The sequence below is a fragment of the Malaclemys terrapin genome, chromosome 7, assembly GCF_027887155.1.
Source record: "Malaclemys terrapin pileata isolate rMalTer1 chromosome 7, rMalTer1.hap1, whole genome shotgun sequence".
Taxonomy (NCBI): domain Eukaryota; kingdom Metazoa; phylum Chordata; order Testudines; family Emydidae; genus Malaclemys; species Malaclemys terrapin.
Genome location: NC_071511.1, coordinates 91886426 through 91904714, shown reverse-complemented (window position 1 = coordinate 91904714; position 18289 = coordinate 91886426). Strand labels below are relative to the sequence as shown.

At 38.2% G+C, this 18289-nt stretch overlaps 1 protein-coding gene across 2 annotated transcripts in view; it reads left to right on the top strand.

Annotated features, from left to right (window-relative positions):
- The window catches only part of PRKG1 (protein kinase cGMP-dependent 1), a 925158-nt gene that overhangs the window by 579747 nt on the left and 327122 nt on the right, over window positions 1–18289 (top strand). For both annotated transcript variants that reach the window (XM_054034323.1, XM_054034322.1), the window contains exon 4: window positions 14624–14729. In XM_054034323.1, coding sequence (XP_053890298.1) covers window positions 14624–14729 — 106 coding nt within the window. The remainder of the gene's footprint in view (window positions 1–14623; window positions 14730–18289) is intronic.

Genomic DNA, 18289 nt, shown 5'->3' with positions numbered 1-18289 from the left:
GGTCTTCCTCTTGCTTCTAATGTATTGATAAAAAGTCTTCTTGTTTCCTTTTATTCCCGTAGCTAGTTTAAGCTCATTTTGTGCCTTTGCCTTTCTAATCTTGCCCCTGCATTCCTGTGTTGTTTGCCTATATTCATCCTTTGTAATCTGTCCTAGTTTCCATTTTTTATATGACTCCTTTTTATTTTTTAGATCGTGCAAGATCTCGTGGTTAAGCCACATTTTCTATCTTTCCTAACCAGCGGAATAGCTTGCTTTTGGGCCCTTAATAGTGTCCCTTTGAAAAACTGCCAACTCTCCTCAGTTGTTTTTCCCCTCAGTCTTGATTCCCATGGGACCATACCTATCAGCTCTCTGAGCTTCCCAAAATCTGCCTTCCTGAAATCCATTGTCTCTATTTTGCTGTTCTCCCTTCTACCCTTCCTTAGAATTGCAAAGTCTATGATTTCATGATCACTTTCACCCAGGCTGCCTTCTACTTTCACATTCTCAACGAGTTCCTCCCTATTTGTTAAAATCAAGTCTAGAACAGCTTCCCCCCTAGTAGCTTTTTCAACCTTCTGAAATAAAAAGTTGTCTCCAATGCAGTCCAAGAATTTGTTGGATAGTCTGTTCCCCGCTGTGTTATTTTCCCAACATATATCCGGATAGTTGAAGTCCCCCATCACCACCAAATCTTGGGCTTTGGATGATTTTGTTAGTTGCTTGAAAAAAGCCTCATCCACCTCTTCCACCTGGTTAGGTGGCCTGTAGTAGACACCTAGCATGACATCTCCCTTGTTTTTTGCCCCTTTAAGCCTAACCCAGAGACTCTCAACACTTCCGTCTCCTATGTCCATCTCTACCTCAGTCCAAGTGTGTACATTTTTAATATATAAGGCAACACCTCCTCCCTTTTTCCCCTGTCTATCCTTCCTGAGCAAGCTGTACCCATCCACACCAACATTCCAATCATGTGTATTATCCCACCAAGTTTCAGTGATGCCAACAATGTCATAGTTGTATTTATTTATTAGCACTTCCAGTTCTTCCTGCTTATTCCCCATACTTCTCGCATTTGTATATAGGCATCTAAGATACTGGTTTGATCTTTCCTCCCAGTTTTTTCCTGACTCTCCTTTCTCTCTGCCAATATAGCCCACACTCCCTCTTGTTTCCGACTCATTTCCCCGGTCTCCATGTTCCCCACTTACCTGTGGGCTTTGCTCACCTGTCCCCGTCGAACCTAGTTTAAAGCCCTCCTCACTAGGTTAGCCAGTCTGTGTCCGAATAGGGTCTTCCCTCTCCTCGAAAGGTGAACGCCATCTCTGCCTAGCAGTCCTTCCTCGAATAGCATCCCGTGGTCTAGGAAGCCAAAGCCCTCCTGGCGACACCATCTTCGCAGCCAGGCATTCACCTCCATGATGCATCTGTCTCTGCCCGGGCCCCTACCTTTGACAGGAAGAATTGAAGAGAATACCACCTGCGCTCCAAACTCCTTCACCCGTGCTCCCAGAGCCCTGTAGTCACTCTTGATCTGCTCAGTGTCACACCGCGCAGTATCATTTGTGCCCACATGGATGAGTAGCATGGGGTAGTAGTCAGAGGGCCGGATAATCCTCGACAATGCCTCCGTAACGTCTCGGATACGGGCCCCCGGCAGGCAGCATACCTCCCGAGATGAAATGTCAGGGCGACAGATGGGCGCCTCCGTCCCCCTCAGCAGAGAGTCTCCGACCACCACTACCCTACGTTTCCTATTCGCAGTGGTGGCAGCAGACTCTGCAGCCTTAGGGGTACGAGGCTTCTCCTCCTTTACTGTAGGGAGTGATTCCTTCTTTCCTGTATCAAGAAGAGCATAACGGTTACCTATAACCACGGCAGGAGGGTTCGGAGCAAGGGTGGAGCACTGCCCGCTGCCAGAAGTAACCAGCTGCCAGTGTCCACCCTGAGCCATCTCCTCCTCCACCAGTGGTGTATCAGCAGTCCTGTGTACTGGGACAGCTACCTCAGCTGTCTCCACATGGACACTGTCGAGGAATTGCTTGTGGATACGGATGCTCCTCAACCTAGCCACCTCCTCCTGTAGCTCTCCCACCTGCTGCCTGAGAGATTCCACCAGCAGGCACCTTTCACATTGGATGGTCCCCCCAGCCTGGATATCAGTAAGTGGAAATTGCAAGTTACAGTCTTTGCAAAACCACACCAGGATCTGGGTAGAGGCATCCATGCTTAGGCACTCTGTCTGGCTACAGGCACAGGTGGAGGAGACAGTAGCAGTGCTGGCACAGGTGTTGCGGGTCTTCCTAACCATCGTAAGCCTCCCTCTGTCAAACTCCCGTCTGCAGCCCCCTGTCAGCTGAAAGGGTTGTTTAAGCAAACAGTTAGAATGTAGTTACTTTATAGGTATTAAGGGGAATCAAGAGAAAACAGATGGAACCAGCAAGGGACCCTCGCCCCCTTCCTGCTCCCCTTCCAAACTCCCTTGCGAAACTCCCTGTTAGCAGCCCCTGAGTCTGCTGGTAGCTCATTCATGAGGTATCTGGAAAGGTAGAATAATTTAATGTGGTGCTTCTATTTAGTTAGATGTGCATATGCTTTTCATCATTATTTTATAAGATATAAACTATATACCATGAGTAGCTGAAAACCAAGGTATCCTAGATCAAAGTAATTTTACAATAATTCCTTGGAAACTTATGATTAAAAAAAAAAGAAAAGGGAAATTGCTTAAATTTCTGTTGGAAAGTTTTACAACTTGCTGCTTCCAAAACAACCCTGAAGACGCTAATATTTATTGTGCCTATTGTTTACCTATATAAGCTTCATCATGCTACTCACAGATCATTTAAACAACTCTTTGGATATGGAAGATGTTACATTCAAGGGCATAGTCCAGACCAGTGAGGGGTGGTATCAGCACCTGTCCTGTAATCCCTAGTGCCTCAAAATGCTCTGTTGCTGTGGTTCTTTTGTCAGGATGTTTCCAGCCCAGCATACAAGCATGCAGTATCCTGAGTGTCTGTGTACTTTTCAGCCCTGGTTCAGTGCTCTGACCCCAGCAGCCCGCCTACATCGCAATGTCCCCACTTTAATCTCTGTAACCCAGTTACCACATGCAGGGGATACACCAACATGCTGCCAGTTCCAAATTTTCCCTATACTGTCTGCCCTGAAGTTTCCAGCCTTTTCCTAGAATACTCAGAGAAATAATAATATGGTTTGTTTGCTACTTTTAGAGAGACAAAAGCACATCACAGCTTATTAACTTAACTAGAGTAAATATACTCTTTGTTTCACATACAGATCTGAGTTGTAAACAAGTTTATTAACAAAAGAACATAGCTTAAATGATACCAAGGAGAAGGAATAAAGTTAGAAAGAGTTACAAGCAAACAAAAGTAAAATTATGCTTTCTAATGGTTAAGACCTAACTTAAGTAGCTACAGTCTTTGTTCAAGGTCCTTACAAATCTTCTATGTAGCGACTTCAACCTCCATGGTTGAAGGACCCATCTTTCTCAGCTTGCAAGAGCTCTGGCCCCTTGTGTATGTCCAGTGATAGATGCCAAAATGGCTTCTCCTCTCTCATTTTATATCTTCCCAAACTTACTGTTTTATACCCAGACTCAGGATGTCATCACGCTGTTTTTCCCTTCCTGTGGGCTTCCCATCCTCCAGCTGATTTGTATGTAAATAGGGCTTCCATTGTTTTTGGTCACCAATTTTAAAGCATAATATCATTAAGTATCCATATTTCCTCATATAGTATTAATACATGCATATCTTTCACAATCATATTCATCACCAGTGTGTCATTAGATTTCAGAAAAGACCTTACTTGGTACCCTTTTATAATACAGTAATATTGTACACAAGCAGTTGATTCGATGATGTTACTATTTGATGTTCAGACCCCCGGTTTCTATAGCCCAGGTAAAATTTCTCCCTCCTGCTGGGGTGTAGATGCCATGCTGTCTAATCCCCCGCAGAATAACTTTGTTTACCTTATACATAAATAGACCTTCATTGTGTCTTTCCGATGAGCAGGCTGGACAAACAAACAAATACATGTTCCTTTGCAAGGGCAGACTGGCTTATGCGTTGCTTGCCAAACACATTTTAAAAACTTAATTTTAGCACATGTTCATAACTTTTTGTTCATATCCAGTGCATACATTACAGAGGAATATTAATGATCAGTGAGTTATTAGTGTTCCAATGACCTGTCATCTTTTAGATGCAGATTATGACAACATTGTGTTAGGTGCAGTAAGTATGTCAGGCATGACCAGAGCTGCTGACAGAATGGTGATCCACAAATGGCCCTGTGTGTCACAGTAGGCTAAAAGCTACACTGAGAACATGAACCCAATATACTATCCCAGGCAATGAGAAAATTTCAATGCCAATAAAATATTCAGCTAGTGTAGTAATTTATTTGTGATTGAGTCACTCAGTGATCCTTGGAAAAAATTGAAAGGCTTCACTAAGCAAATGAAAATCGGAATAGATAAGAGATTGTAAGTACTGTATGAGCAGCCTCAAGAATTTAGCTTCTTTTAAAATATTACAACTGTTTAGTGTTTTATCAGTAGGAGTTTGTCTGCATGGTGAAGCTATTGCAAAATAAACTAGGGTGTGAATTTAAAGTACAATAGCCATTCTGCTCTAGCTCCTCATATGGACACTCTTATTTTGCAAAAAGGCTATGTCAACGCTGCAGCTGGGAGTGTGCTTCCCAGCTCAGATGGACAGATATGCACTAGCTCTGCTCAAGCTAGCATGCTAAAAATAACTGTGTAGCCAAGGGTAGCACAGGTGGTGGCTTGGGCTAGCCATCTGAGTACAAACCTGATTTCCCCATCCCCACCTCCCCGGCTATGTACTTAGCAGCTAGCCTGAGCAGCTGCCTGTGCGACCTCTGGCTACACTGCTATTTTTAGTGCACTAGCTCAAGCAGAGCTAGCTCACATCTGTCTATCCAAGCTGGGAAGCACACTTCCAGCTACAGCGTAGACATTCTCTAACCGATCTTTTTTTATGTTTTAGAACATCCCAAGAGCTATTCTGGGCCGTTTCCCCATGTCGCCAAGTCCTAAATCTTGTGATCCTCTATCCAGCGAGCCCTCTGAGATTTGACTTTGATTGGGAGAAAAATACACTTTTTAAGAAAATTTCATCAGAAAATATAAAAATCACATTTCTTTTCATATGCAGTGTTTGAATAAAGGAAGTTTATCGGGACATAAATTAATTTAGACGGACACTAGCATAGCACGTTATCGCTTAATCTTTTCAGTTAACTCCACCATTTTATCTTCTTTCTTTGCATTTACCTTTGTGACACTTGGGGTACGTCTACATTTTGAGCTGGGGGTGTGATTCCTAGTTCAAGGAGATAGAAGCTATCTCTGATCAAACTAGCATGCTTAAAATAGATATAACCACAACAGTTCAAGCAGCAGGATGGGCTAGTGACGCTGAGTATGTGCCTAGGGTCTTTGACAGGCACATTCTGGGGTGGCCAGTCCATCCCACAGCCTACAGCTACATTCTATTCTTAGGTTTCAGAGTAGTAGCCGTGTTAGTCTGTATCAGCAAAAAGAACGAGGAGTACTTGTGGCACCTTGGAGACTAACAAATGTATTTGAGCATAAGCTTCCATGGGCTAAAACCCACTTCTTTTGCATAGAGACTGTCTGGTTTGGCCCCCTGCCATGTACGTTGGCCAAACCGGACAGTCTCTATGCAAAAGAATAAATGGACACAAATCAGATGTCAAGAATTATAACATTCAAAAACCAGTTGGAGAACACTCCAACCTCCCTGGTCACTCAATTAAAGACCTCAAAGTTGCAATACTCCAACAAAAAAACTGCTAAAACAGACTCCGACGAGAAACTGCAGAATTGGAATTAATTTGCAAACTGGACACCATTAAATTAGGCTTGAATAAAGATTGGGAGTGGATGGGTCATTACACAAAGTAAAAACTGCTGGAAATGGGCCATCCTGATTATCACTACAAAAGTTTTTTTTTCTCTTGCTGATAATAGCCCACCTTGACTGATTACTCTCGTTACAGTTAGTGTGGCAACCCTCATTTTTTCATGTCCTCTGTGCATATATATCTTCCTAGTGTATTTTCCACTGCATACATCCGATGAAGTGGGTTTTAGCCTATGAAAGCTTATGTTCAAATAAATTTGTTAGTCTCTAAAGTGCCACAAGTACTTCTCGTTCTTTGTTCTATTCTTAGTGCACTAATTCAATCACAGATAGACTAAATATGGTGATTTCTTTCCAGCCCTGGAAGGTTAACCTGACCAGGCACAGAGACTTTGTTTTAACATTTATTTTGGGACATGGGTCCTGAGGTAAGGGCCTTTGATTTGTTATGCTCCTTGCCTGGGGCTTCATTAAAGGAGACAAAGCTTAACAAAGAGAAGATTAAGAGGTGACTTAAATATAGTCTTTAAGGCTAAGTCTACACTACCCGCCTGAATCGGCGGGTAGAAATCGACCTCTCGGGGATCGATTTATCGCGTCTCGTCGGGACGTGACAATCGATCCCCGAATTGACGCTCTTACTCCACCAGCGGAGGTAGGAGTAAGCGCCGTCGACAGGAAGCCGCAGAGGTCGATTTTGCCACCGTCCCTACAGTGGGGTAAGTTGTCTGCGATACGTCGAATTCGGCTATGCTAGTCACGTAGCTGAATTTGCGTATCTTAAATCGACTCCCACGCCCCCCCCTCCCCGTAGTGAAGACCTGCCCTAAGTATCTACATGGGGAACAAATATTTAATAACGAGCTCTTCATTCTAGCCGACAAAGATATAACACAATCCAGTGGCTGGAAGTTGAAGCTAGACAGATTCAGACTGGAAGTAAGGTATACATTTTTAACAGTGAGGGTAGTTAACCATTGGAACAATTTATCAAGAATTGTGGTGGATTTTCCATCACTGACAATATTTTTAAAACAAGATTGGATGTTTTTCTAAAAGATATACTCAAGGAATTATTATGGGGATGTTCCATGGGCTGTGTTATACAGGAGATCAGACTAGATGATCACAATGGTCCCTGCTGGACTTAAATCTGTGTATCTATGAAAGTATATTGTCAGCCGTGCTTGTGATATGAAAGTCTATAACATGTTCCACAGGCTCTGATTGGTTCCAACTGTTCTGTTTAAAATCACAAGGAAGGGTTCGTGCCTGAATGTCCACAGATGTACAGGGAAGAATAGCAAGGCCTGAACACCTAAATCAAGTTCTCAGATTGAATCTAGAAATCTGTAAAAAAGAGACAGTTACTTATCAGAAGGATGGAATGTCTTTCAGAAGGTTAAGCACCACATCCAGTAAACATCGGATTTAGTTATACTGCAAGATGAGGAGTTGTTAAATTTTTTTGGTTATGTTCAATAGTTGTTTCTTTCTCATCCCCAACAATAAAATCTGGAAGAAGAAAATGTTTCTTAACTAATATAATCAAAGTACTGTTGTGGTTGTCATAAGGAGGACATTGTCAGTTGGTATCATCTTGATGTTCAAGTAATTAAGTGGACAATATAGAGCCAGAAACTACAGTTTTGAAAGGGGAAAAAAGAAGGGGGTGGCTGAGTAGATTGAAATTTAATATTGTTTATAAAATAGTTTCTCTTGTAATTTAACATTAACAAATGAATATAAAAAATGATTTTGCTAAAATGTTTTCCTTACTATCTTCAAAACTTTCTTGGCTTGATTTTTAACTTAGCAACCATGTTGCACCAAGAATTAAGATTTGGAAGGGAAGTTTTATAAAAGAAATATAGATAAAAATTCATTTGTGGTCTAATTTTGAGAACTGACTAGTAGTTTTTTATAGATTCCAAGGCCTGAAGAGACCATTGTGATTATCTAGTCTGACCTCCAGTGTAACACAGGCGATAGAACTTCCCCAAAATAATTCCTGGAGCATATCTTTAAAAACAAAAACAAATTATTGAAGAGTTTGACATCAAATTACTTGATCATAGCAGAACATTTTAATTTTCTTTAAATAGCATTAGATTTACACCTTAAAATAGCTTCACATACTTATAAGAATTTTCATTGTTTCTAAGGAACAGGAAGTGGGTGAATGTTTTTAACTCCACAATACAAAATATGGAAAGCTTAATGCAAAATTTGAAGTCACTTCTTAATCCAACATAAAACGTATGAAAACACAGTCTATCCACTAATTCCATATTCACTCCATCACTATTTTTGCTATTCAGCACCATACAGTATCCATACATTCAAGATGCAGTGGAAATCTCAGCATGAAAGCTAAATAACAACCATAAAATGTGCCAAATACAAACAATTTTGAAATTGCCAGACTGATGAGATCACTTAAATTTTTGAGTTTCTGCTTTTTCATTTCCAAAAGAAAGTGACTGTTTTAGAAGGACAGCTTTTCCTGCTTCTAATGAGTTTAACGCAGCAGGATTCTGCTGAACATGGAGGATGAAACAAAGTGACTAACATCATCAGCAAAGAATGGAGAACAGGGAGGCATTCTTCAGACTTTTCCTATTGATTTGCTAAACAACATGCAAATATTCCCTCCCCTTCTTCTGGAGGAGGCAAATAACCTCCATAAAAATTAGTTATATCACTTGTATCTTTCAGCGGAGAGATTCAAACACCTAAAAAGTAGATGCCAATTTCATATTAGCTTTCTTTTTTTTACTTGGTGTGTATGGCACTATTTGTACAGAAATATATTGGTAACTATAATAAATAAGTAATACCGATTTTTTAATATTGTGCTCGTCATCAGTAGATATGAAAGCACTTTACACAAGAGATCAATATCAATACAGCTGGAGAAACTAAGGCACAAAAAGGGGAAGTTACTTGTCCAACATCACCCAGCAGACTGTTCATATACATTTGACAACAAAAAGCTAAATATTCAAATGTAGCCCTTGAATGTCTGTCTTTAAAGTCAAAAAGACTTCAGATCTAGTCTAAGCATTTACTTTCACAACACAATTTGGAGAGTCTAAAACCTTGTAAACGCTTCTTACAGTGGTTTCATTATAGAGATAACACATTTTTTAATTAACCATTGTAACAAGTGAATGTCATTCCTATTGATTAGGACAGGGGTAGGCAACCTATGGCATGGGTGACAAAGGCAGCATGCGAGCTGATTTTCAGTGGCACTCACACTGCCCGGGGCCTGCCCACTGGTCCGGGGGGCTCTGTATTTTAATTTAATTTTAAATGAAGCTTCTTAAACATTTTAAAAACCTTATTTACTTTACATACAACAATAGTTTAGTTCTATATTATAGACTTATAGAAAGAGACCTTCTAAAAATGTTAAAATGTATTACTGGAAAACGAATCCTTAAATTAGAGTGAATAAATGAAGACTCGGCACACCACTTCTGAAAGGTTGCTGACCCCTGGATTAGGACATCATAATAAATAAACAAATAAATAAATAAATAATGGTCACAGTACTAACATAACAGACATTCTAACAAAATAAAAATGGAAGTATATTCAATTATATCTGTATGTTGAAGAGCTCTCATCACTATAGATTGATTGAAGTTTTAAATATTGAAGATATTAAATGTAAAGATTGATGATTTAAATATTCATTGCTTATTAACTTATAAGGGAATTTCAGGGTCTAAATAATCAGATGATGCACACATGTACTTTTCATCCAAAAAGAGTGATGATATTTTTTAAAAATTGTACATAGCTGATTTTCAACAATGTACTGGAAATTGTAACACAAGCTCATATCTGCCAAGAATTAAGGGCTGGTCTACATGAACATTTAGATCACATGAAGCTGGGATGTGACTCTACCATGCAATAGTCTGCTGCATACTAACTGTCCCTGTGGAACTTGCTGATGCACCCTAACAGTTCATTAGTGTGCTTTGATTCAAATCCCAAATCTACAATCTATATGCTCTTATAGACAAGCCCGAAGTCGCAGCAATTTCATCTGTTACCAGCAGTTTCCATTTTCTCTTCCCTTTTGACCACAATGTGATGTCAGCCACTACTATTGACATGATGTAGGGTACACACATATAAAATACAGGCTGATGTAAAGACCTATATTTGAGTTGGATTAATTCAGACTGTGTAAATGACAATTACACAAGAATTTTATTGTATTTGTTAATAACTATTAACAGATAAAACAATTGCTTCCTTGTCTACATGAGACTTTAATTGTATTATTTTGCATGTGTCTAAAGTGTTTTAATGTGTAATCCTTGAGCATTACTGGCTTTCAGGGACATTTGGTCACCCTAAACATGCAGGGCCTTATTTTCAGAAGTCATAGGAATTGTGGATGCTCTGCACCTCTGTAGATGAGATCCACAGAACTATGCACTTACAAAATCATGAGTGAGCATACTCTCTTCTTGTTCACATTAATATTTTATTTTCATTCTTGGACTCTGACTCATATGGTTTTGGCAATATTTGTTGCCTTCAGAATGTCTCAATATTCAGTTCACTATAATTCTTTACTGTCTCTTTATATTCTTATTGATGTTGACAATTTTCCATTTGAATGAGAGCAATGTGTTTTGTTTAGGAAAAGAAATGATGCCTAGCAGAAAGGCGAATCACATTCTCAATTAAATTTGACTAGAATTGGGAATTTGGAGTACATAGGAACTTATTTTGAGAACTCCCAGATAAAAATAAATAAAAATGGAATTATGGTCGAGAGTACATAAAATATATTAGAGATATTATAATTATCTCAAAATCCAAGCATTATTAACTAGGGAAATTCAGAGTTAAGCTTAAACTTAAAAGAAATCCAAAATGTTAAGATAGGGAAGTGCACAATTAAGGCACCCAAACAACCTTAACTCTGCTCTGTAATGACATCATGCAATAACTATATAATTATGATGAAGGTAAGTAGCGTGTGATGCCAGATGAGATTCAATTGATTTTTGAAGACACATTCAGTATTTTCTCCCTCATGATGTTTAGATAACCTATCCTTTATATGAAGGCTTGAGCCCCTTTTACTGATCACAGATTACCTGCACACCTCCATACTTGTTGAATTAATCTAGAATCATAGAATCGTAGGACTGGAAGGGACCTCATCTAGTCTAGTCCCCTGAACTCATGGACCATCTAGACCATCCCTAACAGATGTCTGGAGATTTTTAAGAGCAAGTTAGTCAATGACAGAGATTCCACAACCTCCCTAGGCAATTTATTCCGGTGCTTTACCACTCTGACAATTAGGAAGTTTTTCCTAAATATCCATCCTAAACCGCCTTTGCCGCAATTTAAGCCCATTGCTTCTAGTTCTATCCTCAGAGGTTAACAAGAACAATTTACCTTCCTCCTCCTTGTAACAACCTTTTATGTACTTGAAAACCATTATCATGTCCCCCCTCAGTCTTCTCTTCTCCAGGCTAAACAAACCCAATTTTTTCAATCTTCCCTCATAGCTCATGCTTTCTAAATCTTTAATCATTGTTGTTGCTCTTCTCTGGACTTTCTTTAATTTGTTCACATCTTTCCTGAAATTTAGCACCCAGAACTAGACATAATACTCCATTTGAGTCCTAATCACCACGGAGTAGAGTGGAAGAATAACTTCTTGTGTCTTGCTTCCAATACATCCCAGAATGATGCTCGTTTTTTTATGAACAGTGTTACATTGTTCACTCATATTTAGCTTGTGATCCACTATGACCCCCATATCCTTTCTGCAATATTCTTTTCTAGGCTGTCTTTTCTCATTTTGTATGTGTGCAACTGATTGTTCCTTCCTAAGTGGAGTAATTTGCATTTGTCCTTATTGAATTTCATTCTATTTATTTCAGACTATTTCTCCAGTTTGTCCAGATTATTCTGAATTTTAATCCTATCTTCCAAAGCACTTTCATCCCCTCCCATCTTGGTATTTCCGCAAACTTTATAATTATACTCTCTATGCCATTATCTAAATCATTGATGAAGATATTGAACAGAACCAGAGCCAGAACTGATCCCTGCAGGACCCCACTCGATATGGCCTTCCAGCTTGACTGGGAAATCCCACTGATGATTACTCTCTGTGAATGGTTTTCTAACCAGTTATGCACCCATTTTATAGTAGCTCCATCTAGATTGTATTTCTCTAGTTTGTTTATGAGAAGGTCATGGAAGACAGTATCAAAAGCCTTACTAAAGTCAATATATACCATATCCACCACTTAGACCCCCCACCCCCCCAAAGGCTTGTTACCCTGTCAAAGAAAGCTATTAGGTTGATTTGACATGATTTGTTCTTGACAAATCCATGCTGACTCTTACTTATCACCTTATTATCTTCTAAGTGTTTGCAAATTGATTGCTTAATTATTTGCTGTGTTATCTTTCCGGGTACTGAAGTTAAGATGACTGTCCTGTAATTCCCCAGGTTGTCCTTATTTTCATTTTTATAGATTGGCACTATATTTGCCCTTTTCCAGTCCTCTGAAATCTCTCCTGTCTTCCTGACTTCTCGAAGATAATCACTAATGGTTCAGATATCTCCTCAGTCAGCTCCTTGAGTATTCTAGGATGTATTTCATCAGCCATTGGTGACTTGAAGACATCTAACTTGTCAAAGTAATTTTTAACTTATTCTTTCCCTATTTTAGCCTCTGATCCTCTCTCATTTTCACTGGCATTCACTATGTTAGACGTTCAATCATTACTAACCTTTTTGGTGAAAACTGAAACAAAAAAGTCTGTTAGCACTTCTGCCATTTCCACATTTTCTGATATTGTCATCCCTCTCCCCCGCCCACATTGAGTAACAGGCCTACCCTGTCTTTGGTCTTCCTCTTGTTTCTAATATATTTGTAGAATGTTTTCTTATTACCCTTTATGACTCTAGCTAGTTTAATCTCATTTTGTGTGTTGGATTTTCTAATTTTGTCCTATATACTAATCTAATCTAATGTGAAAATAATAAAAAAATTCAACATGGCCACTACAGCACTGCAGGTATGTATTTTCTCATAAATATTTGAGCTGGTATTTGTGATGCTTTTGCTTTCTGCAAATGTTATAGTTGATAAAACTTACAAATATGAATGTTTATGAATTAAAGGAGATGTGAATATCAGCTAAGTGATTTGATGGCTTTTATTCACAAGAATATTTGTGAATTTTTTATGCCTAATTCCATTTCCCATAGTCTATCTCTACTGGATATGAAGTTTGCTTGAGTTACTTCCCAAAAGCAAAAGTAGAAGTGGTTCTTTTTAAAAAGGAAATCTGCTTCCCTATGTATTCTTATTTAAGTGCAGCACCATTAGAAATTTTTGTATAGCCAAGTTTCTAAGTTAATGTATGTAAAATTAAATTCGAATATATTGTCTAAACCAAGTCAGAGTTGATACTCTCACAGGACCATTTTGGAGCCTGCATCTGTGCTTTCACTTCAAGTGAGAATACAACTTTAATATGACAACTTCTTTTCCTCTCTCACATTGAGCACTCCTATTTCATAAGACAGTACAATTGTCTGAACATGCAACAGCAGTAATACTTTTCATTGTAGTGAACATTTTCTGAAGTCACTGTTAATCTTTCACAAATAATTTCTACAGATGGTCATTTAATCTGTCTACATGAGGGATTTTAACAATATCATACGATAGGTGCTTCTTAATACAGAGGTTGTCTCATGGCCGCTATACAGACACCTCAGCTCCTATTTGAAGTTGTGTAGACCTTCTTCCCTCTCCTTTTTGATTGTGAGACATCCCTGTGGCAACTACAGCATTTGCCTCTGAAGAAAAATATTTAATTCAGTTTTAGCTGTCTCATAATGCAATTTGATAGATGAGAATAGGAAAGAGAGTCAGCACCATGAGACCAGCTAGCTCTCTGTGGATGAATGAAAGTGCTTTGTGGACCACAAGTGTTCCTCTTTCCCAGTTGGGGACTTCTGCTATAAAGTATATGATGTGTTTTAATAATCCATAACTGAGAAATACTGGAATTTGTCATGGACACTGAAACCAAAGTTTTGGGGGTAAATCCTCATTAAAGCAGGTTTCCCCATCCCCTTTAAAGGTGTTCTTACATCAAGACGTAGTAGGACAGGGTTCTTGAAAAACCCTTTTATGCCAGTGGAAATTTTACCATTTACTTTGATGGCAGTAGGATCAAATCCTACTTAACTTTGTTCCCTCTAAATCATGGATATGTCTAAAACAATTCTCAAATCATGTGGTATCAGTAATTGTGTATATGACATAACTTATTGTAGTGATTAATAGAGTCCTTTTTGTTCCTTTCATTCACCATATACGGTAAAAACTTCCTATGTGCATTTACTCCAACACTTTCTGATAGCACAGTTCTTCCTAAGGCATTTTCCCAAAAACCCACATACCATGATGAGATCTTTGAGTAAAATTAGATCTATTTTTGGATCATGCATGTTCAGTCCATTGCCCAGTAGATTATTTTTATGTTAATAGTTTAAGTTTGTAAAAGCTAGTAATTTCCATGTTCTCATGAATAATTAATTTCCTCTGCAGTTCACAAAAGGTTTTTCACATTTGAGATTTGCTAATTAAATTTTCCCCTTGTCTTGTTTTTTCCAGCTCTCGTAAATGTGAAACTTTGGGCTATTGATCGGCAATGTTTTCAAACAATAATGATGAGGACAGGCCTCATCAAGCATACTGAGTATATGGAATTTTTAAAAAGGTATGGCACATGTTTACTTTTTGAAAAATACATTAAAACTCCTGTCCTCACTTATGGCTTTTGGTGAGTGCAGTGTATTGATTGTCTCCTCTTCTCCTCTCTTCTAATGTGTTGTTAAACCACCTATACACCATATTATACAGAAAAAAAGGAGGAACACTGGAGATAGTAGTCTCATTACTGTTCATTTCTTCTAATTGTAAGTTATTAGTTTGCATCATCATTTGCAAAGAGGACCACATCAGAACTGCACCAAAACACAGTTTGCATTTTAAAAGACTGAACATTTATGAGAATCATTCAAAACGACCTCATTAAAGAAAATACATGTCAGACAAATGAATTATAACTTCCCAGTAGAAAAATATCTAGTTTATATGCTGTTTAGGAAATCATTCAATTTAAAGTGCATTTTTGTTCCTCTGTCGAACAGATGCAAAAGCAAGTGAAACAAAGTTTTGTTGTATAGGCTTCTATGGGGAATGGGTCAGTTGACTAACATAAAGGAGTCATAAAGTGATGTCTTCTCCTTCAAACCTGAATTTAATCTTACAAATTTTATTCAGTTCCTGGAGCCATCTCAAAGCATCATAAATCTGCCTTACTTTAGTAATGCATAATTCCCAAATAACTAAATATATTATGGCAATAAAGAATAAAGTCAGTTTTATGTTGATGAAATAAGTTTTAAAAGGCCAAACACTGCAGTTCTTTTTCTGGAAAAATTACCACTTGAGGTCAGTATGCAATTACAGGTAGCAATTTAATCACTAACTACTTCATCACATGTTTTTCCCAGACAACAACCTTTCCCATAGACTTTAGTGCTACTGAATCATTTCCATTCCAATCCTGATCCCTGACACTGTGTGTCACATACCAGGAGCTGGTGAGAGAGTGGATGCTATGACTGAGGTGCTGAGTTAATACATGGTGGAATCACCATTTCTCTCCTCCTCATAAAGTTTTGGGTGAGTAGGGACTCTCGGATTTGGCCTCTTTCAAAAATAAATGAATTTTATATCATTGTTATTTTTGATTTTTTTCAGTTTGCTTTCAGAAGTAATCATGACTATTTCAGTAATTTTATGATTAAATTTATTTACAAGGTATTTCCAAACCATAATTATATTATATCTCTGTTCTTTAAAGACCCTTTTGATTAAATGCACTATATGGTACAGAAGTGTTCCAAACAGTAAAAATTACTGCAATAAATACTGAACATTGTCTCAGATGAATTAGATATTTTTATTAACAAATTATCCTCTCTACTCTACTTTTGTTTTCTTTTGTTCTAAGATGAAACATATATCTACCAAGATACATACTTCATGATACTGAACTCCTTACCTGAGAAGGTTGTGAAGGCTAGGACTATAACAGAGTTTAAAAGAGAACTGGATAAATTCATGGTGGTTAAGTCCATTAATGGCTATTAGCCAGGATGGGTAAGGAATGGTGTCCCTAGCCTCTGTCTGTCAGAGGATGGAGATGGATGGCAGGAGAGAGATCACTTGATCATTGCCTGTTAGGTTCACTCCCTCTGGGGCACCTGACATTGGCCACTGTCGGTAGACAGGATACTGGGCTAGATGGACCTTTGGTCTGACCCAGTATGGCCTTTCTTATGTTCTTATGTTCTTAGTACTTGCTAACATTGAGATCACTAATGCTTTATATTATACAGTTTTATGTGGTTAATTTACTTTGTTTCTGACCTACGTTTCACATATTTTCTTTTTTTTTTAAGTGTACAATTATAAAACCATACAAAATACATTTACCCTTTCTTTCAAAAATATAATTGATTCTGGAAAATTCAAACGAGGACTCTGGAAGAAGGAGGGATCCTGTGGGAAAAAATACTATGTAATGATGTAGTTAAAGACTGTATTATAACCTGAGGCGGAGAGGGGGCAAATTAAGGAGGCACAGACAATGACAAAGATCCATAACTGATAACTGAAGCAGATTTTAGACAAACAGGGAAAGTTGTCACAGTGGGAAGGTATAGAAATTTGACAGTTTGTTCAGAATGCCTCAGTTTCACAATACATTTGAGGTGGGACAGTTCCACAAAGGACAGGGAGTGACATAACTGAGAGATTAATATTGTAAATAAACTCATGGCAGCGGGGAGGGGGGGGATATTTTCAGAGCCACAAATGGCAGTTAGGCACCTAACTCCTTCTGAAAGTCAGTGGTGGTAAAGTACCAAACTGCTATTTGTGCCTTTGAAAAATCTCCCACATAGATATCTTCGACTGGGAATCAAAAACCCATGAACTGGCCTAAACAACTTCCAAGTAGGACAAAATATATAGCAGTAGGGAATTGAGAGTACACTGGGAGTTGCCAGTTTCCTAAAAACTGCCTGCAAGCCTAGCCAGTAGGTTGTTTCATTCCCCCATATTCTTGGTTCTCTTTCTGATTTAGTGGGTGTGTAGCTCTACCTACCAACCATCAAAATTCTCAATAATTCACTTGTTTTGGGAATTAACTCTCTGCTTTTCAAATCTTTTTATTGTATAAACATTTACAATGTCTCTCAACCTTTTCAGTTCTCATATTTCTGTCCTTTCTTTCTACAAACACTGTATCATTCATCTCTTTGTTTCATTATGCCTCATGAGGCTTCATCTCCTTCATAAGGTTTTCCCCATGCTTGGAATGTTACCATCGTTACAAAAGTTTACTTGAGACAGAACACAAAATCTCTAACTTATTGTCACCATATTGAAGATTTTTCTAAAATCATGAACCCAGATGTTAAATGTTGCTCGACTGGATTACAAAAGTAGATGGATGTAAGATCAGTTTTGAAGTTAGGGCTTTTTGATTCTTTTTCAAAGCAGAAGCTATATACATGTTAAGCTCTTAAGCTTTGTGCTTTAATAGAGCTTTTCAAGAAGATTGTCAAGATTAATTTGGATGCACGTTTTACAGAGCCTGCCCAGCTTTAATTTGAAGGCCAGCAGTGTGAGAGAGAAATTGAGAAGAGCTTTTTCACACTGTTTCTCAGCTTCTTCCTTGCAGCCCATTACACTGTGGTGCACTGTGTATTTGTTCTTATTGAGGATGATACTAAAAGCTGGCAAATATATTTTTCTTTAAAAGTTGATATTTAGCATTCTTGCAGATGTTTCTACATGTTCATCATTTATAGCCTGAGACAAGATATTTGCACAAATGTCATCAAATTCATTTCCCACTTTTATCTCAAGCTCAACGCAAGTAAAATTCTAGTTTTTCAGGTATTTTTATTTTTAATGAAATATGTAGAACATGGTGTTTTAAGCTATATCAATCCTCATTTTTTTTAATGAAGGAAACTTTACTTTAAATCCCCAAGATGAAGGTATGAAGGCATCCTCAGCAGATTTCATTTGTAATAGCTTTTGTTACTAAATGGATTGTAAAAAGCTCTTGTTAAAAAACACAATGGCAATTCTTCTGATTCAAATTTTCAAGTGGAACCTGTTCACATGAACTCAGTAATAATAAAGTATTATTTTATGGTTTAGTGTTATCAAAAAGTTACAGTTCATTGCTGTGAC